General features: G+C 48.2%; 7 protein-coding genes across 7 annotated transcripts; 3 read left to right on the forward strand and 4 right to left on the reverse strand.

Annotated features, from left to right (window-relative positions):
• Positions 1 to 2904: 2904 nt before the first annotated feature.
• Positions 2905 to 4223, reverse strand: B0H65DRAFT_439339 (uncharacterized protein; the record flags this gene model as incomplete). The annotated part of the gene is made up of 3 exons (XM_062825408.1): positions 2905 to 3107; positions 3600 to 3694; positions 4099 to 4223. The coding sequence occupies 3 exons, from the start codon at positions 4221 to 4223 to the stop codon at positions 2905 to 2907; spliced, it is 423 nt and encodes a 140-aa protein (XP_062687563.1).
• Positions 4224 to 9700: 5477 nt separating this feature from the next.
• Positions 9701 to 13365, forward strand: B0H65DRAFT_70516 (uncharacterized protein). The gene is made up of 3 exons (XM_062831297.1): positions 9701 to 9930; positions 9993 to 10518; positions 10568 to 13365. The coding sequence occupies exons 1-3, from the start codon at positions 9880 to 9882 to the stop codon at positions 13306 to 13308; spliced, it is 3318 nt and encodes a 1105-aa protein (XP_062687564.1). The 5' UTR covers positions 9701 to 9879; the 3' UTR covers positions 13309 to 13365.
• A 359-nt stretch (positions 13366 to 13724) lies between these two features.
• Positions 13725 to 15789, reverse strand: B0H65DRAFT_70518 (methylmalonate-semialdehyde dehydrogenase mitochondrial precursor). Its single transcript, XM_062831298.1, has one exon. It carries the CDS (start codon positions 15569 to 15571, stop codon positions 13820 to 13822), a length of 1752 nt encoding a protein of 583 aa, XP_062687565.1. The 5' UTR covers positions 15572 to 15789; the 3' UTR covers positions 13725 to 13819.
• A 692-nt stretch (positions 15790 to 16481) lies between these two features.
• Positions 16482 to 18690, reverse strand: B0H65DRAFT_70526 (putative calcium-binding protein precursor cnx1). Its single transcript, XM_062831301.1, has 3 exons — positions 18322 to 18690; positions 17966 to 18251; positions 16482 to 17905 (listed from the first exon to the last, which is right to left on the reverse strand). Exons 1-3 carry the CDS (start codon positions 18475 to 18477, stop codon positions 16614 to 16616), a joined length of 1734 nt encoding a protein of 577 aa, XP_062687566.1. The 5' UTR covers positions 18478 to 18690; the 3' UTR covers positions 16482 to 16613.
• B0H65DRAFT_70521 (uncharacterized protein) lies at positions 18174 to 19407 on the forward strand. Its single transcript, XM_062831300.1, has one exon. It carries the CDS (start codon positions 18537 to 18539, stop codon positions 19287 to 19289), a length of 753 nt encoding a protein of 250 aa, XP_062687567.1. The 5' UTR covers positions 18174 to 18536; the 3' UTR covers positions 19290 to 19407.
• A 1357-nt stretch (positions 19408 to 20764) lies between these two features.
• B0H65DRAFT_505957 (Methylthioribulose-1-phosphate dehydratase) lies at positions 20765 to 21602 on the forward strand (the record flags this gene model as incomplete). Its single annotated transcript, XM_062828033.1, has 2 exons — positions 20765 to 21438; positions 21509 to 21602. The coding sequence occupies 2 exons, from the start codon at positions 20765 to 20767 to the stop codon at positions 21600 to 21602; spliced, it is 768 nt and encodes a 255-aa protein (XP_062687568.1).
• A 141-nt stretch (positions 21603 to 21743) lies between these two features.
• Positions 21744 to 22726, reverse strand: B0H65DRAFT_565502 (uncharacterized protein; the record flags this gene model as incomplete). Its single annotated transcript, XM_062830286.1, has 2 exons — positions 21744 to 22386; positions 22535 to 22726. The coding sequence occupies 2 exons, from the start codon at positions 22724 to 22726 to the stop codon at positions 21985 to 21987; spliced, it is 594 nt and encodes a 197-aa protein (XP_062687569.1). The 3' UTR covers positions 21744 to 21984.
• Positions 22727 to 25915: the final 3189 nt, after the last annotated feature.

The following is a 25915-nucleotide window of genomic DNA, read 5'->3' on the forward strand; positions in this document are numbered from 1 at the left end:
TATAAATTATATATCATTCCCTATATTATTTAGTTACCTTCCTTATTTACTTTCGCTTAGGAATATTACTAGTTTTTTTGAACATTTTTAGTTAGTTAGTATATAGAATCGTATAGTTTTTATTAATATTATTAATACCTTCTATAATTAATTTGGCGTTTTTGAAGTAGTTATAGATTTATTGTATTTTGTGCCTAATATTTTTAGTAGTTCGATAGAGGAAGATAGGGAAGTTTTTGTTAGCTATCCTATCGCTACTTTTGTTGTTATATACCTTCTTTATATGCTTTTTGAAATTGTTAAAGTACGCTTCGATTAGGTTGAATTTTAGGGAGTATAGCGGTAAATATTAGAGTAATATACCCGTACTTGTATACGTATAGTAGAATTTATTATATAGATATTAATTCGCGTTATTTATTATTAGAATATTGTTGCGATTAGGAAATGGATTTATTATAGGGAGGAGGCTGTGATGGCATTTGTGGGATGCATCTGTCATTACAACTATATAAGACCACTTGAGCGACCGAATTGCCAGCTTCGGTTACTTGTACCCTTTTGCGGGGACACGGGCTGGTTAGTATAGTGGTCTGCCACCACCGTGACAGAGGCAATCTTTTAATTATTTGATAAACTTTAGGGTACTTGTTTGTCTTTTAAATATTAGTATTTCGACTACGCTGTTAACTAATATAATTAGGAGAATATAATACCGTTTATTGCGTTTAAAGCGGTTCAATATTATTGCGATAGTATTACGGGGAATTTAGTTAGTATAATAAATTCTATTGTATCGGTTTATATTAGATTTATTGTAAAAAATCAATATTTTTATAGTAAATAACGATATTTTTATTATTTACTTTGCTATTAGTTAGGGCTTTTGTTGTGTCGTTTTGAATATTAGTTTCTTTTTCTTTTAGTATTCTTAATATAGATAGCGCTGTACGGTTTCGGTCGATACGTATACGTTGTATTCGTTGGCTAAGAAGGTATAGATTTCGTTGAAGTATAGGGATGGTTTTAATATTAATAGTTTTATGATTTCCTTTATGATGTTAGTTATAGTATAGTAATTACGAACGGTTGCTATAGTTACGAATATATTTCTATAGCCTATATAAGAAGCTTCCTAGAATTTTAAAACGTTCAAGAAGGTAGTACTAGTTTATTAATAATGTTGAAGTTGTGTTTATATCGATATATTGTACGTTTGTAAACGCTAGCGGTTATAGCGATATTTTTAATAGGTTCGTCGTTATAGAGTATTAAATTCACGACGGCTCGCTGGTTCGAGTTGGGAAAGTTTACTATATTGTATTGGCTATAATAATAGTAAAGATAAAAGAAACGCTAGATAAAACGATGGGTAATGTGCTAGCATTGAAATGCCAGCTTTTTGGTGTAGATTTCAATAGTTTACGATGCGATGCGGTTGATTTGTGTTGATTAAAACGGTTAAATTTGGTCAATCTGTCAAAATCCGTTGGAAAGTCGGTGTTGTGGCCAGTTTAATACAATTAGCGCGCTAAGACTGACAAGGCGTTTGAGTGTGGGAACGGTGAACGCAGTCTCAAGGCTACCCGTCTTGTGCGGGGGTGGGTGTTCAGTGTGATAGCTCAAGGTGGGTTAGTCGATGCGGCTGAACAAAGTGAGAACGTGCCCGTGTTGTTAGGCCAAGAAGCTAAAATAGAAACACTTGCGTTCAGGTATTGTAATTCCTCTCGTGGTGGCAGATGAACTGGCCGCCAAAGGACATCAGCGCCAAACCGAATCAAGGAGAATATCCGATACTGGAAAGCCATGCGATTTTTGAGGATATTGGGCAGGGAGTCGCGCCATGTTTGCGTAGGAAGGTAGGATAGCAGTAACAGCAGAATGCAAAACAGGAAGTACTGGAAGCAGTCAGACGGTGTAAGTCCGATGAAGCCTCGCACCACACTCTGCTGACGATGATGCCGGCCAGTGTCTGGAAAGACTGCATACCTACAGTCGGCCGGTCGGCAAACTGAGGGATCCGTGCGCGGAGTCAGGTCATATTACCGATGAAGAAATGGCCTTGATGCAGGGTGACCATCTCCCTTTTCGGAGAGAAGTCGCGCGGGGACTATAAACCCGGGGTACGTCCGCCACCAAGCTGTCAGATTCAGCCTTCGATAGTTGTGACGAGTGTGCATTATGCCCTGCATAGCAATCCCATGTGTCATCAAAGAGAGTGCCGTTGTCGGATACGAGTTTTCCGGGCAACAACGCATCGCGGTGTAAACGTGCCCGGGATGACTGATGGACTTGCTGATATAGGCATCCGAAAGGAGATAGGATAACTCTGTGTAATAGGTTGCTTGGTGATAAGACAATGGAGTTGGCTCATGGCATTAGAGTTCAGACCCATTCTATAGTGTCAGGTCATGCCAGAGAAGGACGTTTTGCGGGGGCGTGATGGTTGTTCGGTCTTGATAAGAAATGCTGGATGTAATAGGGCCGAAGGAGGCTTGTAAAAAGGGTGTGGGTTACACTCGACGGCCGACGCCCAACTCCCATTTTGGAGGATGATGGCATGTCGTTCACGATCCCAAGTCCAAGGTTCAGGATATTGTATTGATGGGCCTCTTGTCCCAAAGCACGGACTTTGACCAAAAATAGGAAGAGTGGTACAGAAGCCGTGAGGAAGGGAATTCATTGGCTCCTGAATTCACCCCGGAGATTTCTCTTTGCTTTTGGGAAAATGGCAAGATGCTGATTCTGCAGGGCTGGGCCCTCGTGATGGAGATGTTGACTTGACCGCCTTGTGGGTGGGCTGAAAATGCGAATCGTATGCAGTTGACTACCCGAGATCTTGCAGTTGATTCTCTTGCGGCGTCAGTTCTTGGTGATGAAGAGGGCCCTGATGACAGTTCGGACTTATTTACCACCGAGGCTGACATTGAAGAGCATTACCTCTCTGGAGCCTTGTGAAGCCTTGATGCGCTTCTTTCCCCTAGAGGCAGTCAAAAGCGAGATATCGACAAGAAGAAGACGCCCCTTAGCTTGGCAGGTGAAGTAACAGCCCAGCTGAGAGTTGGTGATGGCGGGGTTGTCCGGGCAGCTCGAGCCGCCGAACTTGTCTTTGGAGTCGCATTTTTCAGTAATTATCGATCGGCTGAGCTTTGGTTGCGCTCTGGGGTATCATTATTCTGTGAAATTGGACGAGGAGGATAAGCGTCAGTCGAGCTATAGCACAGATATCACAGTCGCCAGGATGAAAGTGATGATAGTTGTAGAGAGGAAAACAGCGAGCTCGATGTACCTTGGAGTTTGCGGATCCACCCACTTCATGACATGGTGGGGCCGAGAGGGATGTAACCCTAACCCCTGCTGACCAAGGCCACACCATTCTGATCCAGTCTTGTCTTTTTTGACTCTCGACACACACGGTGACAACAAGAAGGTGTGGCAGACAGCATCTAGCGGCCAATTCTCGTCGGTGAGGTCCGCGGCTTGCTCCGGTCCGAGGTTTCATCGCGGGCTCGTTTGGTCGACGTTAAAGCTTTTCGATGGTTTTCAGCTCTTTCCGGAAGCAATAGTCAGTCACAAATCGAGAGGAACAGGCGACACACCTTTTGGTGACTCCATCTCGAGGAGGATGGCATCAGGAACCAGGACAACCAACAAGATGATGGCGAAGAGCGAGATGGCGTTGCGCCAATGCCCTCTTTATCACAACAGGAGTGTCATTGTCTGTCATAGGTTGATGTTCCGAACAGACTTCTCTTGATCATGGGCGAAAAGTCGACGAAAATCGAAGCCCGGGACGGCACATGAACAGGAAGTGCAGAAATTTCAGGATTGGGGGAGACACCGCTGCAGTCTGCAAGGTACCCGGTACCTTCCTTGTCTTGATGGGAGAATCACGGTGTGAACGAATGAAGAAAGACACTTTGGGAACGAGCAAACGCCTCTCGACCGATCGGTCAATGGGCAAGAGGTTGAACTGTGGTCACAGGGCATGAAGCCCGGCTCCTTCTCTGCTTCCTTCCACTGTCTAGGAATTGGAAATATCCGAGACAGCCAAGACAATCTGATGGGCTGGGCTTTTCGCTGAGCCGAGACACTCACACCGACCAACACCAACCTTCTTCACATTCATCAACATCACCAGATCCATCATCAATCAGCAACTCTGCGCCACAAGCAGCTTTCGGCTTTACAATGGCGGCACAAGGCCAAACAGCGAGGACCATTGTGTTTCCATACTCATGGCATCATGGTTAGCCATCCCGATGCTGGGAATGCGCACATTGGCTCCTTGTTCCAGAGGGCTTCGTGTGGCTTGTGGTGGCACTCTGGAAAGGCTGACCCGGCCAAGTCTTCTCAGATATCTTGATGCAACTCGCCATTGACCTTTCTTTTTCTTTTGCAGGGTTCTGGTCAGGGTCCGAACTGATCGTAGACGGCTGACTTTTCGAGGACAGGATTGGTCACTACTAGTACCTTACCTACCCTTTCTTCCCATTGCATACATACTGTAGAGGCAGCAACCTCCATTCACCATTTATCACACTCATACAACTCAACCAGGGTGATACGAGTCGACAAGTCGCGAAATCGGTAGCTGGGTAGACTCAAACTGGTCCCTGGATAGACTTATCGCTGAGTAAGCCCAGCCGCCCAGCCAGCCGCCCAGCCCAGCCCAGTATACCGTGTGCAGCGTATATATCGCTACCTAACCGCCGCTACTGTCGCGCTATCTATTAGCGGTAGTTAATTTTATATAATTGAATAAAGCTATTGCGAGACTTTACTTTGGTATTGAACAACTGTTTGTAACGATTATTCCTCGTCTTTATTATTATTTAATATAGTATCCTTAACCTCGTAATATTTATTAATATACTGCCCGCCCGCCCTCCGCACGTTGCGTATTCGTTTAGTAAATTAAATTTCTAGCCTAGCTGATTAAAATAACTAGCACTAATAGGATTTAATTAGAATTGCTAGTAAAATGCCTTCAAATTCGAAAAGTCTATTTCGAATAATTATTCCCGATAGGAGTACGACCCCTATTACCGAAATCCAATCGCTATTAATCCGCCGTCCCCGTAAAGAGCGAATAAGAACGCGGTTACTACAATCCCTTAACGAACGCGCTATTATTAAATAACGAATTCCCTTTCCTTCGCTTTTACCCTTACTAATCCGACGACGAGCGAGATTACTATTTACTTTGTCAGGTTACAATAATAAAGTCGCTACGTTCGATACTTTATAAGAATACGCTATATAATAAAATTTTATAATTTAATTATACGGTAATATAAAGAGTAAGAAGAGAGGAGAAGAATAGCTCGTTGTACGTATTAATTACCATTATATATATAGTTGTATTTATAAGGGTAATACCGGGTAAAGTATTCGAAATACTATTTTACGTTAATTCGATTATTTTTACTAAATAAAGGTCGTATTAAAAAAAGGTAAGGTAATTAATAATTTACTAAAGAAATTAATAATAATTATAATTACGACGTCAATATTATTAACTTCGCTAATAATATTATTTATCGATAATAAATCCGTCGCTATTATAAAGAGGCTATTAATATTACTATCGAAAGGTTATTTAATATTGCTAAAATAAATTCTCGTGAAATTATTTATTATTTACGCGGTACTTTAGATCCTAAAGTCGAAGTAAAAAAAGTTATTTCTATTTAATGTACTAATAGTAATAATTTAATATTAAAATTACGTAATTTTCGAATCCTTATTATTACTTAAGAGGTTTTGAATTTTTAAAAGCGTATTCGCTATATAAAATATAATCTTGATTCCTTGATAAAAATACTCTTCGATGTTCTAAAGTAGTATAAGAACGTATATACTATCGAATACTTTATCGATTATAACCCGCTCTTTCCTAATAAATAGAAGGTAGTGCGAATATTTTAAACTTTTGACTAGCATATAAAAATATAAAAGAAAAACCCCTATATTTTACTAGTCGATAATATATATAGAATATTATTCCTTTTATTAATTCAACTACTCTCTAATTTAATTACTCTTTAATTTACCTATTCTTATAGAGTTTAATTAATTAACCCCTTTTTTTTCCTTACAAATTAACTACTTCAACCTTCCATTTTTTAACGTTACTAATATCGATATATTTAATTATAATTTCAATATCGCCTTCGGTCTTTCGAGCGGGGAAAGGTAAAAAAACTTTAAATAGTAGTTTAACTATTTGAAGAAGTTCTAAAAGGATTATAAAATTCTTAACCCCACAATATTTATTACAGACTTTGATAAAGGGTTTAAGAAGGCCGCTATTACTGCCTACCTAAACGTATTATACCAACTTTATATATAGTACGTTATAAAGAATATAAATTATTATATTAAAAAAAATAGGTGTAACCTTTCCTTAATAGTAGTAATAGTAATAATAATCCTACCCTTAGTATTAATTTATTAAATCTCCCGCTAACTATCTGGAATTTAGATAACTATAATCCTAATCCCCTATTATACCGAAGCCCTACGGCGGTTGTCACGCGTGGCCAGGGATGGGTACGGGTGCAAGGACTGTACTACCCTAATGGCTAACTTGGACTAAAGACAAGAAGTTGAGAAAAGAAGGAAACTCCAAAAGGGAAGGCTAGATGGGAAGGACTGGGTTTTATACTCTGAACTCTGGGAGGGAGCCAGGCCAAGCCCAGAACCTGAACCATCTGAACCAAACCCGTGAATGGAAGTCACCCGTGAATGGAATCCATGACGACTGGTGGTGCCAGCCGTCACAGCGGTTAACGATAATAAAGTTAGTAATAATAATATTAATAAAGAGAACGAATATATTAATAATAATTTAAAAGAAGACGACTTAAAAGAAGCTAACGATACTGTCGCTGCTAACCGCCTTACTTAATAATCTAATAATAGGTAAAAAGTTCGTTAAGTAATTAAAGAATTAATAATTAAAGCCGTTATTCTATATAATCGTAATGTATTAACCTTTAACCCTACCCGTCGATTCTATTTAAATATATACGAAGGCTTCTAAGCCGCCTAAAAGCAAATAATTTATACTAATAATAATAATTACCTTAAGCGGGTATAATATTTAATAGTATATAAATTTAAACGATAAATTCGTACGTATTTAATAACCCCTATCCTCAACCCCCTTCCCCTCTATAATATATTATATAGCTTTTTCGCTAATACTTTTTAATTTTCTTAATATACCTTTATAAATACTATTTTTCCTAGATTAACGAATTTAGGAACTATACCGTTTTAAAATATAGGAACTTTATTATTAGGGCAACTAATAAAATCGAATTTATATATAGAGCTATTAAATGCTTCTTTAAGAACTATTTCTCCTCTTTAGACTAATTATACGAATATATACGCTCTACCTACCACTCTTAAAGAAAAGTATTCAAATTACAATATACTATAGCGAAACAATTATATTTATATAAATATAAAAGGGTAGGGATATTTAATAATTTAGTATTAAAAGTATATAAAAATACCGTCTTTTATTATTACCCTTATAAATATAATTACAAATTTAATTAATTAACCTCCCTTTTTTTTTTTATCTAAGTAACGCCATATACCCTCAAACTCATATAGTACCAATACCGCTATACCTATAACTACTAATTAAGAAACCCTTATTAAAACTTAAATACTAAATATAAAAAGGCATTTATAGCCTAATATAATTTACCCTATAAGTATTTTATATTAAAATTATTATAAATAATCCTACTATTGATATTAGCTATAGAAAATATGAATATATATTATTAACTAAAGTTAAACGGCGATATTAAGTTAATTAAAGCTAAACGGCGTATTTACGCGATTTAAAACCCTATTACCTTACTTAACCGCCGACGATAAATAATTATCCCCGATTTAAACCTTACTAATTATACGTAGAATATCGGGACGAGACTTTATAAACCCGGAAATTCTCGAATTACGTAATTTCGAAAGTAATTAAAGCTTTATTCAACCCGCTCTTACCGCGCCTACTATTACCGTACTTATTAACCGCAACCGGTATAATAACCGCCGTATATTCTCTTATAGTAAACTGCTCCGCCGGGTAATATAATAAAATGCTTAAAGAGGAGGGAAGGCGTTAGCTCGCTAAAAATAATTTTGGGCTAAAAAGGGGATTTAATAATAAGCGAGCCAAATTACGTAAAAAGAATTTAAATAACGCTATTATAGAAGCTATAATACAATTTATATTAGTATTAACGCCTTTTCTAATTCCTTTACCCTCGCCTTTTTATCTTCTAACTCCTTTATAAAGAACTTTAACGCCCTCCCTATTTCCCCATCCCCAAATCTAATACTAACCGCTAAATAAATAAATATAGCCGCCTTATAATTATTTACTAATTTATAGTAGCATTAACCAATTTAATTATACAATACTAATACTTATTGAATAATTAATATCAATACCCCAATCCTAACTAAATTAGAATCTCCTTCCCCCTTCTAATTAATAGTAAAATAGTTTACAAAGATGAATTATATTGATAACGTAATATAATCGAATTCTAATCCTTATAGTACCACCTCTAATGCTTTTAATATATTTATAAGGATATATAGGGGCTCTCTAATACTCTAAACAATACTTATATAGTGGGTATCAAAATTAGAGTAAGTACGTATACTTTAAGTGGTAAGTGTAGTAAGTATAGTATATATAATAATAGAGCTAGTATAGAAGATAATAGTATTACTAGCAACTATAGTATTAATACCCTTAGTAATAGACAATTGATTAGATTGATGACTTTAAATACCTTTACGTAAAAAACAACAACGACGACGTAGATCTGGCGATGCGCGGGCATCGATTATATAGCCTCAATTACACGGTGTACTAGGCTGGGCTGGGCTGGGCTGGGCGGCTGGCTAGGCGGCTAGGCTTACTTAGCGATAAAAGTGGGTTTAGTCTATCCAGGGACCAGTTTGAGTCTACCCAGCTACCGTTTGCGGACAAGTCGGCATCGGTCACTCTGCTGCAGTTAATCTCCACATCAACTGTTATGGTCTACTGCATGAAAACCGAGAATGACCCGATCCTGCCATGAGCTTTCTCCAGCTTTACTCGGGGGTATGGCATCTCCAGGTTGTAGTGCAGCCGTTGCCTCGTTCACAGCAGCAGGCTACCTTTTTATGACCACTTACAATGAGTTGAGCCTTGTACATCCAAGGCCACAAGTGTGGTAACACAACATCTTTTCCTGTCGTGTAGGTTCGGAATCATGCTCACCCACTGCTTGGATTCCACTACACCGCCACGAGTTCATGTACCTTACCTAAGCTTACCTATACGGATCATGCCGTACTCGCTACACCCACCGGCTGCTCCCATGGTGCCGGCTATCTTCCTTGCATTTCCATAAGCAAAATTGGTCTACTGAAAACACTAGCTGCGCCAAGTGTCAAATGGTCAAAAAATCATGTTAATGGTCTTATCGCAACCCTTGTTAGCCGTTTGGGATACATAGCTACTCACAAACAGTTTCCCTTGTAAAATAGACATGTTTTCCCAAGGCTGACCCAACACGATACTACCCTATACCCCTGTCGGGATCCCCTCTCTTCCCCCAGCTCCATGATATGCAAGCAATATGGGCTGTCTGTCACTGGTACTTCGTATTGCCATCTCTTATTCTCATGGCTTGACTTCGCCTAAAGCTGTCAGCCATGGTGTTACCTGGCCGTCAAAGATATATAGCTATAATGGTCTCCGTCCTTGTTATTGCTTCCTTTGTGTTCGGTATCCCTTCTCCTTGAACTTGCTGTCGTGTTGGAGTCCGCAGTAGGACATAACAGTTGCCCATCATGAGGGCTATTCAAGCAGGGGCCGTTCTATCCTCCCTTTTACTATCCTCAGTAAGCTTCATTCTCTACGTCTGCTTTGTCGAGATAAGACCAATGGCTAACTGTTCGCCTAGCTACCACTTACACTTTCCCAACTCGTCGTCCCCAGCAATCTTCCAGGCGTTTGGGAATACGATGGATGTTATACCGAGGTCGACCGAACCATTGGCGCCGCCACCTATGCCGACAATGAGGACATGACTAATGAGGCTTGTATCTCCTTTTGTACTGCAAGAGGCTTTCAGTATGCCGGAACACAGTACTCACAAGAGTGTTATTGTGGTGAGAGCATTGCCACGACTGCTCTCAAGCTCGAGGATTCACAATGCAACATGGCTTGCAAAGGAAACGCAACAGAGCCGTGCGGAGGCCCCTCGAAACTATCCATCTTTCACAGCTCTGCCGCTGTCGGACCTCAAGCGAACCCTGGTGTCAATGGCTTTTCCCATCTTGGTTGCTATTCGGAGGGAACAACGGGTAGAACCCTTACCTTCGCTGTTAGTACCATCCCAGGCGCAAACATGACGGTGGACAAGTGCACAGCCGCCTGTGATACTTCTGGTTACAAGTACGCGGGTGTGGAATATGGCGGCGAATGCTGTAAGTTCTCTTGAAGCTTTCCACAAAGGAGCCACGCTAACTTCAACAGACTGCGGAAATAGTATTTCCAACGGCGGGGCCCCTGCCACCAGCGGATGCACCACGCTTTGCAACGGCAACAGCACAGAGTTCTGTGGCGGTGGTAATCGCCTGAATATATACATTAAAGGAGAGCTCCCGCCAACTTCTACCGTCACCGGCGTCATTGCCGTCACATCCTCAGCCGTTGCCGAACCCCAAGGCCCCGCTCAGCCGGCGTCTGTTGGGAATTACGTCTGGTACGGATGCCGGACTGAGGCTACTGGCAACCGCGCTTTGAGCGCTGCTACCTCCGCGACGGATGAGATGACACTCGAGGCCTGCAGTGCCTTTTGTGCCGCCTACACCTACTTTGGTGTAGAATATGCCCGCGAATGCTACTGTGGCAACAGCTTCAATGCTGGATCTGTGGCCGCACCCGGCTCTGACTGCAGTATGACCTGCGCTGGTAAACCCACAGAGTATTGCGGCGCTGGAAACCGACTGTCTGTCTATGCCAAAAATGGCACCGAACCCCCAAGCACGACAGTCGCTCCTAGTTCCACCGTCTCGTCTTCAATCCCCCAAGCCACTGGTCTTCCCGCTGGTTGGGCTTATAAAGGCTGCTGGTCTGAGGGAACCACTGGCCGTCTCCTCAACGTGCAGGCACCAGACAGCCAGACTAATTCTCAGGTTGTCTGTGCCACTTATTGCGCCTCAAAGGGATACACCATCTCCGGGACCGAATATGGCGTTCAGTGCTTCTGCGGAAACTCCCTCTTTAACAACGGGTCGAAGATTGACGACAGCCAGTGCAGCGTCAACTGTCCAGGAGATGCAAGCCAAAAGTGCGGCGCAGGTGATAGACTCACCATTGTTGCCCGTGGCGAGCCCCAAGTGGACCTCCCTCCAGCTCCGAAAGCGACAGTGGGTGACTGGACCTACAAGGGCTGCTATGAAGACAATATCAACAACCAACGCACCTTCTTCTGGCAATCACTGTTCCCCAATGTAGCGACGCCCAAGATGTGCCTCGATCGATGTGCCGAATACGGATACATGGCTGCTGGCATCGAATATGGAGAAGAGTGCTACTGCGGTGATCCGGCCAACATTGCGACATCCGGTGCCACCAAACGCCCTGAATCAGAGTGCAATATTGTCTGCCCCGGTGAGACATCGTCCATCTGCGGTGGTGGTAGCCGCCTCACAACCTACTTCTGGACAGGAACACCCTTTTACTCGTGGGACTTCCCCCAGGATTACAGGGCGGGCAAATATGAGCTACTCATCAATGGCGTTACCGTCCCGCTGATGGCATCCGAGACCGTCCAAGGCAAGGTCAACTTTCTTTCCAAATGGGGAACCGGTCCTGCCAACGAAACTGGTGCGTACGAGCTCGATCTGTCCAAGATCGGCACCAACGCTGCCTTCCGTGAACTTCATCTCAAGACTGATGTGTTCTGTGCCGGTGGTGTGACCTTGCCCGACAAGGTAGGCCGCCAGCTGACTGTCGGAGGTTGGTCTGGAGACTCTACCTACGGCACTCGTCTGTACTGGCCTGGCCACGACTGGGAGGAGAACGTCAATGAGTTGAGCTTGCAAGTCGGTCGTTGGTATCCCAGCGCCATGGTCATGGCCAACGGCTCTATCTTTGTGATTGGAGGCGAGACCGGCTCGAACGCTGCCGCCGTCCCTTCCATCGAGGTCTTGCCCTACACCGGAACCAAACCACTCTTCATGGACTGGCTTGAACGCACCGATCCCAACAACCTCTACCCCTTCGTCGCAGTCCTACCAAGCGGTGGCATCTTTGTCCAATACTGGAACGAAGCCAGAATCCTAGACGAGAAGACCTTCGCCACCATCAAAGAACTCCCCATGGTCCCCGGCGCCGTCAACGACCCCCAATCCGGGCGCACCTACCCCCTCGAAGGCGCCGCCGTCCTCCTCCCGCAGCGCTACCCCTACACCGAAAACCTCGGCGTCCTCATCTGCGGCGGCTCCAACGTAGGCCCCGGCTACGCCCTCGACAACTGCGTGTCCACCCGTCCCGACGACGCCAACCCGAAATGGGTCATCGAGCGCATGCCCTCCTTCCGCGTCATGCCATGCATGGCCCCCCTGCCGGACGGGACTTACCTGATCGCCAACGGCGCCCACCACGGCTTCGCAGGCTTCGGACTCGCCAACAACCCCAACCTGAACGCCTTACTCTACGACCCCACCAAGCCGGTAGGCTCCCGCATCACAGTCATGGCCAACACCACCATCGCGCGCATGTACCACTCCGAAGCCATCACCCTCCTGGACGGGCGCGTCCTCATCTCCGGCTCCGACCCCCAGGATGCCGTCAACCCCGAAGAGTACCGCGTCGAAGTCTTCATCCCTCCCTATCTCCTCAACGGCAAACCCCGCCCCACCTTCACTTTGCAAAACCGCGACTGGGACTGGAACCAAAAGACCATCCCCTTCACCCTCGGCTCTGCCGCCAAGAACGGAGCCATCACCGTGACCCTTTTGGGTTCGGTATCAAGCACCCACGGCAACTCAATGGGCGCCAGGACCCTCATGCCAAACATGCAGTGCCAGGGCACAAGCTGCACGGTGGATGCGCCGCCGAACGCGCATATTGCGCCGCCCGGGTGGTATCAGTTCTTTGTGCTGGACGGAGGAGTTCCGGCTGTGGGGGTGTACGTGCGGATTGGAGGGGATCCGGCCGGACTGGGGAATTGGCCTAATGCTGATGGGTTTTCGAAGCCGGGTGTTTAAGTTTTTTTCTTCTCAAGTTTCTTAGTGTAGCGTAGGAGAGGGAAGGAAGTTGGAAGGGTCTCTTTCTTTGATGTTTTGTTTATTTAGCTGATGTTCATGTTCATGTTCAATGTTCATGTTTGATGGATTGGGTAATTAATGTTTATGCGCATACATATATCTTTTGGTGATGATGATGCCGAAAGGGGCGTTGCGTTTCTTGATACCTCTACTCTACCTTGGTAAGAAGAACATTTTGGTTGGTTGGTTGGTTGGATATCCATCCATCCCTCAGCAGATCGATCAGATGGACAATACTCGTCAGGACTAGTTTCTTTCATTGAACAACTCCCTGAATGGCTTCTTTAATGTGTCCCCCTTCCTCTTCCTTTCTCACACATGTAGTTGAAAGATCAACATCAACTCGCTTCACAGATAACACGATAGGTAGTACGGATTGTATGAATCCAAAATTGCCTGCTTGCTATTTCACGACTCCTCTCCTCAACTACAGACACAACCACCACCACACCTACGAATGAGTAGGCATAGCAACATCCGCCTTCTGTCCAATCGCGTCCTGCGCCGCCCAGTGCGCCGTAACAGTCTTCAACTGCGTATAGAAATTCACTCCCGGCTTTCCATAGAACGTGCTCGCGCCTCCACCCGCAATACTCTTCTTATTGCCCGTAAAGCTAAACATAGGCAGAGGGACAGGAATCGGCACATTAATACCGACCTGACCGGCCTCAATGCGTCTCCTGAACGTCTCCGCCGTGGGACCGGAACGGGTGAAGATGGCCACGCCGTTGCCGTACTCGTTGCTGTTGATCAAATCGATGGCTTCATCCAGTGTCTCGACGTTGAGGCAGACGAGAACAGGACCGAAGATCTCCTCGCGGTAGCATTTCATGGAGGGGGTAACGTTGGAGATGATGGTCGGCGCGATCCAGTTCCCGTTGGGATACTTGGCGGGCTTGAAGCCGCGGCCATCCAACAAGATGGTGGCGCCCTCTTGCTCGGCCGAGGCGATCAGGGACTCAATGCGCTCCTTGCTCTGGGGGGAGATGACGGGTCCCAAGTCGGCGCCCTCCTCGAAGCCGCCGTTGACGTTGAGCGCTTTGGCGCGCTCAGCGAGCTCGGGGAGCCAGTTCTTTGTCTCGCCGACCATGACGAGAGTCGACAGAGCCATGCAGCGCTGGCCGGCGGCGCCAAAGGCGGCGCCCACGACGGCGTTGAGGAATTGGTTCTTGTTGCAGTCGGGCAGGACGGCGGCGTGGTTCTTGGCGCCCAGGTTGGCCTGCACGCGCTTGCCGTTGGCGGAGCCGCGCGAGAAGATGTACTCGCCTGCCTTGTTACCGCCGACGAAGGAGATGGCCTTGATGGCGGGCTCGTCGAGGATGAAGTTGACGGTGCGGTGGGCGCCGTGGACGATGTTGACGACGCCCTCGGGGAATCCGGCCTTCTGGACGAGCTCGGCGAGGATCATGGCTGCGCCCGGGTCGCGCTCCGAGGGCTTGAGGATCAGCGTGTTACCTGTTACGGTGGCGATGGGGATGCACCACAGGGGAATCATGGCGGGGAAGTTGAAGGGGCAGATGGCGGCTACGACTCCCAAGGGTTCCCGGTAGGTGCGCGTTTCCATGTCCTTGGCTACTTCGAGGAGCTCGCCCTTGAGAAGCTCGGGAGCACCGCAGGCGGCTTCGGCAACTTGCAGACCGCGGAGCACGTCGCCCTTGGCGTCGGCAAAGGTCTTGCCTTGCTCGAGGGTGATGCTGGCGGCGAGACGGTCCCAGTTCTCGCGGATGAGGGCGACGAACTTGAACATGATGGCCTGGCGGTGGAGAACGCTGGTGTTCTTCCAGGACTCAAAGGCCTTCTGGGCCGAGTCGACGGCGGCCTTGAGTTCCTCATCGGTGTTCTGTGGCACGCGGGTGACGAGGTTGTTGGTGGCGGGATCGTGGAGGTCGATGTACTGGGTGGTGGAGGAGGCGACGAACTTGTTGTCGATGAACCAAGGAGTGTCCTTGACGTCGGCGATCTTGTCGTGGGTGGTAGGATAGCTGGTCGCGGTGCTCTCGAGGGCTGCAGCGGCCGGGCGAAGGTGGTTGGCGGTGGCATGTATCCTTCGCGCCGCGGTGGCGGAAGCAGTCTTGACGGGGGACGACATCTTGGAGGCGGAGGAGAGCAGAAGTGGTGATGCCCTGCGTGAACTGGTGGAGGCGAGGCGACGACCAGCGGCAGAGGCAGACGCTGAGAGACCCCGAGAAGTGAGGCGCTGCATGTTGAGGAAGTCCTTGAAGAAGTCAAGGGAGGGAAGAAGAGAAAATGCAACCACGGGACGACGGCAGTCTCTTTTCAGAGCCGGTGAGGTCAGTCTCAGGCTGTTTGTTGGTGTTGGTATTACCTTGACCTAATTCCTATTACCCGTGGTCTCTGCTTGACTGGTTGATCAACGACAGTAAAGAGATAGGAGGTCTCCGTGCAGAGACAAACCCCGGGACTGGCCATGATGCCCTTATATCAGGACGGGCCCGGGCCGATTACCGCTTTCCCATTCCAAACCACCGTTAGCCCGAGGCGACTTTGCTCCCGGCTTGACCATCTCGGTTTATCGGGTATCGCTCTGTTACGTACTAGGCAGGGACAATGATATAAACTGCTACTGTCGTCCTAGCGCAAACAATGGCCGTCGTGCGGGGGAGTGCGGAGAGGTGGAGATGCTTCTTGCTGGCAGTGACGGGAATAAGCCGCCGCCTGCCGACCAACCAATGACCTCCCTCGACCCTCTCCCTGGCCATCCTGGCGACCCAGACGGCGATCAGTCTTCCCCACTGTGTCTTCATAGCGGACCCCCTCATCAGGCACATCCCAGCCAAAGTCAGCCCAGCGGAAGACTGGAAGGAAATGGACACCCGGCAGCCAGATCAAAGCTCCGAGCTACTATGACACTATCACAGAGTCCACCGTCACTATCAGTCGAGATAACGCCAGCACGTCAACACTCCACATGCTTAACTGCTTCAGATAATGCAAAAAGATACTGTGATAAGCCTAGATAGAATAACAGTGTGCGCCCCCTGATACTCCGAAATATCGATCGAGCACTTCGAAAACTGAACCCAAACCACAAAGAACCTTTTGGCCAACTATACCCAGGCCGGTATCGCTTCAGAGCTTAATGAATTTCATGTCACATCAAAACACCCAACTAGATTAGGTGATCCTGTAGTTGTTTTTCTCCTTCCAACTATCTCAGACTCCTTTTATTACCCGTTGATAGATAGTCCCACTTCTCCAACTTCCTCACTCCACAGTCTGCCTGCTTACGACTGGCTGCGGGTGTTGCGCTTGGTAGCCTCCTTGGCCTTCTCAGTGCCAGTGGCAACAGCCTCAGCGGCCTTGTCCTTGACGTCCTTGGCCTTCTCCTTGACATCCTTGGCAGCCTTCTTGACAGCAGGGGCAGGAGAGCTGCCGCCAGAGACAAGGGCAGCGAGGATGGCAATAAAGGTAACGAGGAGGGCGGCAGCGCCACCAGCAACCTCAGGGACGAACTTGATAGCCTCGACGGGGTCCTTCTGGGCAATGGTCATGAAGAGGTCAACCTTCTCCTTGATGTAGGTAACGGGGTCCTCGGTGAACTTGAGGTCGTTGGGGGAAGAGGGCTTGTTCTCCTCAACCTTGGGCTTATCAGCCTCCTCGAGCTTCTCCTCAACGGGGTGCTTCTTGAAGAAGGTTTCGTCAGCGAGAGCCTTGGCGTCCTCAACGGAGTGACCAATGTAGATGTTGTCGAAGAGAATGTTGTTCTGCATGGTCCAGATCTCGAAGCCAATAGCGCCCATGGGCTCGAAGTTGGCGGGGTTCTTGTCCTCATAGTAGTCGGGGTTGGGGATCTTGCGAGGAGCCCAGGGTCCCTTGTAGGCGGGGTTGTCAATGAGAGGAGCGTTCCAGATGCCCTTGTACTCGGGGTTCTTCTTCATGGGCTTGGTCCAGGGGCCGCAACCAGAAACCTCGAAGCATTTGGGGTTGGGAATGGTAGGGGCGATCCAGTCACCATCCTCCTCGTCATCCCAGTCCTCAGGCTTCTGGGCCTCAGGGTCGGGGATAGTCTGGGGCTCATCAACGAGCCAGTCCTCGGGCATGCTAGCCTCCTCATCGACAATCTCGTACGGGGCATCCTCATCCCAGTCCTCGGGCTTCTTGGCATCGGGGTCGGGGATGCGGGCCTGGTCAACCCAGTCCTCGGGCTTGGTGTCGTTGGGGTCGTCAATCTCCGCCTCGGGGTTGACGGAGGGAACGAAGTCCTCGAGGAGGCTGCCCTCCTTGACGGTCTCACCATCCTGCTGGATGAGGTAGGTGTTGTTGGGGTGGACGATGAGCGTGTAGAGCTCAGTGGTCTTGACGATCTTGGCCGTCGGGGGAGAGCTGAGGTGCTTCTCTTCATACTCGCCAGTCTTGGGGTTCTTGTGGTTGAAGATGAAGTGCACCTTGTTATTGTGGCCGCACTTGTCGGGACCGAACATGATGACGTAGGGAGTGGTGTTGGAGAACTCGTCCTGGTGGAGAGCCTTGTTCTCACGGAGGAGCTTCAGGTAAGCACCACCGCACTCGAGGCCGTCTGCACGGTGTCTGTTAGCAATTGCGTATTATGAAAACCAGGTAGCCGGGGATGACATACTCTGAAGCTTGACCTCATACTGGACAACGAGGTCCTTGCCCTTGGGGTCGATCTTCTTGGGGAACTTGGCCGAGATGGCGTGGTGAGCGGCCGCGTTCTTGATAACGAGACCCTTGTCACCCTCCATGCCCTTGTAGACGACGGGCTCCTCGACGGACCACTCGCCGACGTAAGCCCACTCCTCCTCAGTATCGGGACCGGTCTCCTTCTTGGCGTGGGAAGGCTTCCAGCGCGAGTCCCAGTCATCGGTGAACTGCTCGAGGAAGGGAGCCTTGAGCTTGGTGGGCTGTATGAATGCATTGGTTAGCTGCTGTCCGTGATGTTGGCGTAGATAGACTGCATTGACGACTACTTACAGTAAAGGTAGGGACCTCGACGGGAGAAACCGAGGTGGCGGCCTCGGCGACGGTGCTGGAGCTCTCGTCCTTGAGCACCTTCTGGGAATCGTCGGCACTGACACCTCCGGCAAGGAGGGCGGCGCTGGCGGCAGCGGCAGCTACATTGAACCTCATGATGAAGGCGAAGTTGCTGTTATTCGTTTCAAGCTGATTCGCAGTCGCGTATGTGGTAGATGTGTAGATGGAGGGGTTGGTTGTTGCTGGTGGCTGAAAGAAAGACGTCGAAGTCGAGGTCGAGTTCGAGACAGACAGAGACGAGAACCTTGTTGGGCAATGGATATTCACTCCCACGGCACGAGGAAAGGAAAGAGGTTAAGAAAAACAGGCGGCGATGGGGGAAAGGGTTCGGTGGTGAATTAAAAGTTTCGGCGATGGTTCAACCTCTTCCAAGTGACAACGTGTCTTTAATGGGCCGCCGAGACGTGAGATGGCAGCTGCTGGGGGGAGCTTTGGCGCGGCAGCGGGCGGGACCTGCGGAGACCAGCATTATTGCGGGAACAGGTTTGAAGCACAGGCCTGGAGGCTATGGTAAACTGGCCTCTCAGCGTCGTTTTGGAGTCCGGGACTTGTGGAAATGCTTCGAAACTTCCATGGACGGGATTGGACAGACGACAGGGGTCTCTTTTCTCATTGGACAACCTCGGGTTACTGTAACAATTGTTCTACTTGAGCCCATTGTCATCCCTTTTGCTACAAAGGAGCCAACGTGCACAACATGTGTCCATCTCCAACTCCAACTTCGGAATGTCTTTACCGGCACCGAAACATGCGGCGATGGAAGCGTCCTGTTGGTCAATTGCGTTGGAGCCATTCCTTTTAGCGCGTGTATATTATGTGGGGCCTTCAGTTTCGACCACGAGCATCGTCATGCAGAGAGAACACTTCAAGGGTCCTGTCTCGCCAGTGAAGAGAATGTTTGTCTCTAGGAAAAGGCAATCAGGTTCGTCTCGTGTGAACATGTTGGTGTTTGTGCGGTGAAAGATGCAATGAAAGGTTGGCTTCGTCCCTGTTGTTTATCCACCACCGTTTCTTCCAGAAGGTGAAGTGTAAATTGTTCCGAGATCTCGATCTCGTCTGATGGATCCCGGCCAAATAACCATTCTGGCTACGGAGCTCTGCCGGTTTCCGAGTATGGAATAGCCGTACAAATAGCACATTGATGTCAATGAATGTCTCTTTCGTTGATGATAGCTTCAAGAGCGAGTCGAAGTCTTAATAATCTCCAGATCGGACAGGTCAGCTCAAGTCGGGTGTCTTCAAGATCAACAGATGTGAGTGTAAGTCTACGGATAGCGCCTCGAAGTGCAGCAAAGAGCCGTCTGAAGCACTGAACTCTTCACCTTCGAGTTCGCCGCTCTACACGTACTGTACCAAAACTTTGAACAACGTGGCTCTTTCTCTCTTCATACCTACTCTATTTAGCCTCATCTCGCTTTCTCAAACTCGAGACTGCATCCTCATAAACATTTAAACGGACCAGCCGGTGATATGTAGGATCCGCACGGCAGAGGCTCCCGACATAGCGCCATTCTTCCCGGATCCTGGTCAATGAACTGGGGCGGGACCACATTTTTTTTACTTGGGGGCTTCTGGGCGCCAAGCTTTCTTTGCCCCCTCTTTACCCTCTACAAGTAAAGAGGGGGATCCGAAATTCTGGGACAGTATTTTAATTTGGGACACATCAGGATTCTTAGCGTTTTCCACAGAAAAGTGTTAGTAGGCAAGACAACGCAATGCAAAACCGCCACACAGTATTTTTCTAAAATTCTACCAAAATTCGAAGGCAGAGTTCTTACTTGGAAAAGCCATTTTGGAAATTTTGAGAAAATTATTTAAGAAAATGAATGGATGGTAGGGTCCGAATGCGTTTTATTTACCAAACGTCGTCGCTCTTGGTGTGCAACGGAGTTGACAATTCTACAGCAAGAACGCTTGCATCAGGATTTTCTCCCCAACGCCTCGATCAAAATTGATGAAACTTTGAGGATATCTTTTTGAATACTCCCTTTTGCTTCCTGAATTTTTTCAGATTTTTGAAAAATGGTTTCGTAGTTGAATGGTTCATCGCGATCGCTTCGCTAACACATTTCTATGGGAAACGCTAAGAATCCTGATGTGTCCCAAATTAAAATACTGTCCCATAATTTCGGATCCCCCTCTTTAGAGGGTAAAGAGGGGGCAAAGAAAGCTTGGCGCCCAGAAGCCCCCAAGTAATTTCTTAGCGTCAAACTTGCTCCGCGCACGTCAACGGGGCACGCAACGGCCGCTATCGAAATCGACCCCCTCCGCTCCGTGCCCGAAGCCCGCGTCCGCGATTTCTAAACCCCGCGACCGTCTCCGCCGTCCGGTAAACTCACGACATCCCCCCGAGATTTCGCGCCCGCCCAAGCCCGTCGTCAAAATGTGTCCTCCCACCACCTCCACCAGCGAAAACAACAACGACCACCTTGTCCAATCCTCCGACCCCAACCACCCGGCCAACCTCATCCCCGCGCTCTGCGCCAAGTTCTGGACCCTAGGCTGGGTAACCGGCACAGGCGGCGGCGCCTCGATCCGGTCCGATGACCTCGTCTACCTCGCGCCCTCCGGCGTACAAAAGGAGCTGATGAAGCCCGAGGACATCTACGTCCTTTCTCTCGCCGCTCAGGCCCAAAGTCTCGACAAGCGCCAACGCGTCTACCTCCGTTCGCCAGCCAACTTCAAGCCCTCCCAATGCACTCCGTTGTTCCTGGCGGCGTTCACCAAGCGGAATGCCGGGTGTTGTATTCATACGCACTCGCACTGGGCGGTGCTGGTTACGCTCATCCTGGAGACGCAGGGCAGTAAAGAGTTTTTGATCAACAATATTGAGCAGATCAAGGGTTTCGGGAAGGGGTTTGGCAAGAGTGGGAATTTGGGGTATCATGATACGTTGAGGATTCCCGTGATTGAGAATACGGCGCATGAGGAGGACTTGACGGAGTTTTTGGAGGAGGCGATGGATCAGTATCCGGATACGTATGCGGTGTTGGTAAGAAGGCATGGTGTCTATGTGTGGGGGGAGAATGTGCACAAGGCGAAGACTATGTGCGAGAGGTATGTCTTTCTCGTGTTTGTGATGGTGGTTAGGCACGAGCTAACGAATGTTGTCTGTGTACTGTTACAGCTTGGACTACCTCTTCCAACTCGCCGTCGAGATGAAGCAGCTCGGTCTTCCCTGGGTTACCGATATCGAGCCCACCATTCCTACGAGAAAGTAAACAAACAACATAATAGTGATACCAGAAACAAAGGCAAAAAAACACTCGGTCAAAACAACATATTCAGGTCCAGATGTGTTTGCGAACTCGAAGTGATTCCAATCGCTGATCATTACTACCATACCAAACGCTCGTTACTACCTGCAACTTTTCAGTTTTTTCCAAAAAGGTATCAAGCACAGACCCCCCAATCGCCGCAAAAACCTCATTAAGTCCGTCCGTCATCCAAAGCCACACAAGCCATTACCCATAACCATAATCCCATCATCCGCTCATCCCATCATGTCCGCCCATAACCATCACATCATACATCCAAAAGCCGGGCATCAATTAATCATCCCACCCACCCCAACTCACTTACTTCCCTTAGTTGTTCACCACCTCAAAGCACAGCCGCCAACCCCAAAAGGAATCCTCCCAACCCACCCACCGCCACCCTCCCAGCAGCACCAGCACTACTCGTGCTCTCAACCATCGCCGTGCTCGTCGCCTTGCCATCATCACCACTCTCACTAGGCGCAGCGCTAGGCGTGCTGGTGCTCGTAACCGTCGTGGTGAAAGATCCGCTCACCACAGTCGAGACAACAACGACATTAGTCCTGGTGACGCCGGTGGTGGTCGTGACAGGAGCGGCGTTGGTGGGGTTGGAGGCAGCTCCGCCCGTGGTGGCAGTGAAGTAGTGCTGTCCGATGCAGTCTTGCACGCAGTCTGAGTATTTGGCGTTGTCGGATTCGGTGCCGTTGCCTTTGGGACAGGCGGCTACGCAGTCGTTTGTTTCGTTGACCTGTGATTGTGATGTTAGTGGTTGTTGGTGAGAGGTGAGAGGTGGGAGGTGGAAAAGAGTGATGAAGTGATGAATAATCGATGATAGAGTGAGTGGTCAAGTGCGAGGAGAGGTGAAGAGAGGGTGAGTAAGTAAGGAGTAAACGTACATCCTGATCAGAAGGATTAGGAACAGCAATGCACTTGCTCGTGCAAGAAACATCGCCGTCCTGGCAGGCGTCTATGCACTTGATGATCGCGGCCTGCTCAGAGTTCAAAGGGGCCGAAGCAGAGGTGGTGCCGGACTGGGCGTTCGCGGAGAGGGCGAAGAGGCCGGTGAGGATGAGAGGCGTGAAGCGCATTTTGGCTTTTCGGTCTTTCGTGGTGATCGGTAGGTATTAGATATTAAGTGAAGGTATTCCGATATCTATATCGTGTAATGATGTAAACAGCAATCTCAACAAGCGAGTGTGAGAGCGAGTGTCGGTACGAGGTACGAGGATCCTGGACGAGGCAAGAAAAGTTCTGAGGAAACAAGGAAGAGAGAGGAAAAGAGAAGCAGAGGAAGGGGGAGGTAGAGGTTGTGTTATGTTAAATAGTCCTCTTGTTTGGAGAAGGGAATGGAAGGAGAAGAGAGGCTCATACGACATTGGACGGACAACGGACAGACACATGCAAGCCACCACTTTCCTCCTCCATCCATCACGCCGTCGGTAGCAACCAGAACCTACCGTGACCAGTTAGACATCCCTGCCTGCGCCTCAAGCACTCGATTTGGTTGTCTTCCGTAGCATAGCATAGGTAGCAGCTGTGCTGTGCTGTGCTAGGGATAGAACATGGGGGAAAGCAGGTCACGATGCCTGACTGCCGTGTCGTTGCAAAGTGTTTGGCTGTGATTTCCACCGAGTTCCGTCTGGGGGACATCGCGTATCTCCCCCACAAATGTCCACACAGACACGAAGGCAGGGACAGGGGTGCCTGGTCTGAGCGGCAGCAGCCCTTTGGAGACACCACCAGAAAAGTGATCCACGAGAGCGATGCGCCTCGAAAGTGGATGAGTTAGAGATGGCCTTGATCCACTGATCCAGTGGGATATGACCTGCTGTGCTGTGTTGTGTTGGAGACGTTCTGCTGTGCTGGACAGGATGTCGTGTCGTGTTGTTGCTGTTGACTGACGGCTCGGGTTTCGAGTGCCGAACAAGTCTTGTCATTTGTGTTCTCAGCCCGGTCAAGCGTTGCGTGACCCCGCGAAATGGACAGACAGAGAGATTGTCTGATGTTTTTTGGTTGTCATCCCTTCCCACGATGATCCCTTTTGTTGTCCGTTCACGGGCACAGATGTTTTTTATACCATCTCCAATTATCGCGATCAACCCCAGGGTCACAGGGATAGAATCTTGGTCAGAAGTTTATGCACACTTCGCTTCCCGTGGTTCCCCTGGCTTGGTGGTGTTCAGGTGTAGTAAAATTAAAATTACTTGCTGCCACCCACCATTATTATCCTTTGTCCAGATTGCGGGTGTGTCAGTGTGGTGGTGGTGGATGGTGTCCTCCCGTCGCAGACTCGCAGACGCCGGCGCCGAACGAGATGAGGAAGAGGGAAGGGAACCGAAGGAAAACGACGGAAAAAAAAAAGTGGGTGTGGTGCTATTTTGCCCGATTCGGTATCCATTCGAAGCAGTGACCAATCAGAGCCGAGATTGTGTTTCGGGTTTTTAGTGTCATTCGTGTTTGACGCTGGGCCACCTCAGCTCTTCGTCTCTTTTCTATTGTTGTCTTTACAGAGGTCAGAGAAGGATTTCGAAACCGAGACTCACGATATTGACCTGCCTTGAGGTTCAGTTCATCCGGTGTGCAAGACCAATGGAAACGATGCAAAGCCTAGGCAGATTTGACAGACCGGGAATGTACGATGGCCCAGGTCGGTCTTCGTTTCACTACCACCCTCTGGTGTGGCACCAGCTGGCACTCATTTTATATCAACGCCTCCGAGGCACTTACAGAGTCCGACACTCACACCCATTAAACGCCGCCAACCAGAAACGCTGAACATTGAACCCTACTATACCTCATTTCTTTCTACCTTCTTGTTTGCTTTTCCTCTTTTCTTTTCTTTTCTCCTTTTTCCTTCTTTTCCTTCTCCCTTTCTCATCTCTTCTTTTTCGAGGGAGGTAGAAGGATCCATTTTCACTGTTACTATTACCCCAAATCGTTAATTTCCAAACTTGGAGAAGAACTGGTGGTTGAGAATTGATAGGAGTCGATAAGAGTCGATAGTCGATAGGAGGAGTCAGCACGGTGTTGCATCAGAGCCTCAGAGACACCCTCAGGTGCGAGCCTATCACTTGCCAGCTGGGGAACCCCGAGGGAAGGTGAATTTCAGGGTTGTGAAACGAAAACCGACATGGGCCACCGTAGGAATGTCCAAACGGACGATGCACCGACGCAGACGCGCAACGAACAAGGCCTCAACGCCTGCACGCCTGCACGCCTGAAAATGCAAACTGCACGCCTGCAACGGAAATCCGTCCAAGCCACCCGAACCGAACCGCTTGGACAACTTGCCAAGCGCAACCCATCAATGTGACACAGAAGGGAACTGGCTGGCGACAACAAAAAGCCTCTTCTCCTCCTCCTCCTCCTCCCTAGCACCAACAATGGGCGGTTGGGTGATCAGCACTTGCTTGGAGCTAGCAAACGCGGAGAAACGCAGCCATCAGATGGTTTGAACTGCTTCTCGGCCTTGGCTTGCTTGGCTGGTCGGAGATGAAATGTCTCGAGCCTCGAGGGCCTCCAACATCCACAAAGAGAGGCCGAATCCCGAGACGAAGGGAGAAGAAATGGGATGAACATTGTCCGTGAACTTCGTTGACCCAAAAGTGCGGGCATCCTCACGCTGAGCAACGCGTACACAGACACCATGGACGCTTTTGCTTTTGCCTGGGCCTGGGCCCGGGCCCGTGACAGTTGCGCAAGGCAAAGCTTGGAGGTTGTGCTTGAAGCTTATTCATTGTGCCACACTTGTGTACATCAGAGAAAATAGCCATGAAACGGGCCTCGAGCGAGCTCTCCGAGCCCGAGTCTTGCGCCATACAACAGTGCGGTGCCATGCCGGAAATAAGGCCGTCTAGCCGACTTATACGAGGACTTCCCAGCCAACAACATGTACAACCGTTCATCCAATGACCACTGGAACACGCATCCAGGCTCCATTTTGATGGCCAGAACGCGAGGCTTTGAACTTGTAAAATGTACCTCACGGTCTGTATAGTAGTTTGGACTCTAGACCTCTGTCCAAGGAAGCTTGTTACCAGATCAACGGCGACAAGTTAATCAGATTCTCCACTTGGATTTGCGTGACTTGGATTGTGATTGTTTTTAGACGCACCAGGGAGACATGTAGTAAGCAAACATGTTGAAGCAGGCTGTCACAGCACTTGGTTTGAGGGCCGACGCACCAAAAGGACTGATGAAAGTGATGAGTATGAAAGATGAAGAAGATGAGGAAGCTAAAATACACGTGGGTGGATGGGAAAAAGTTTTTTATGTGC

Source organism: Neurospora tetraspora, assembly GCF_033439725.1.
Source record: "Neurospora tetraspora strain CBS 560.94 chromosome Unknown B0H65scaffold_1, whole genome shotgun sequence".
Classification (NCBI taxonomy): domain Eukaryota; kingdom Fungi; phylum Ascomycota; class Sordariomycetes; order Sordariales; family Sordariaceae; genus Neurospora; species Neurospora tetraspora.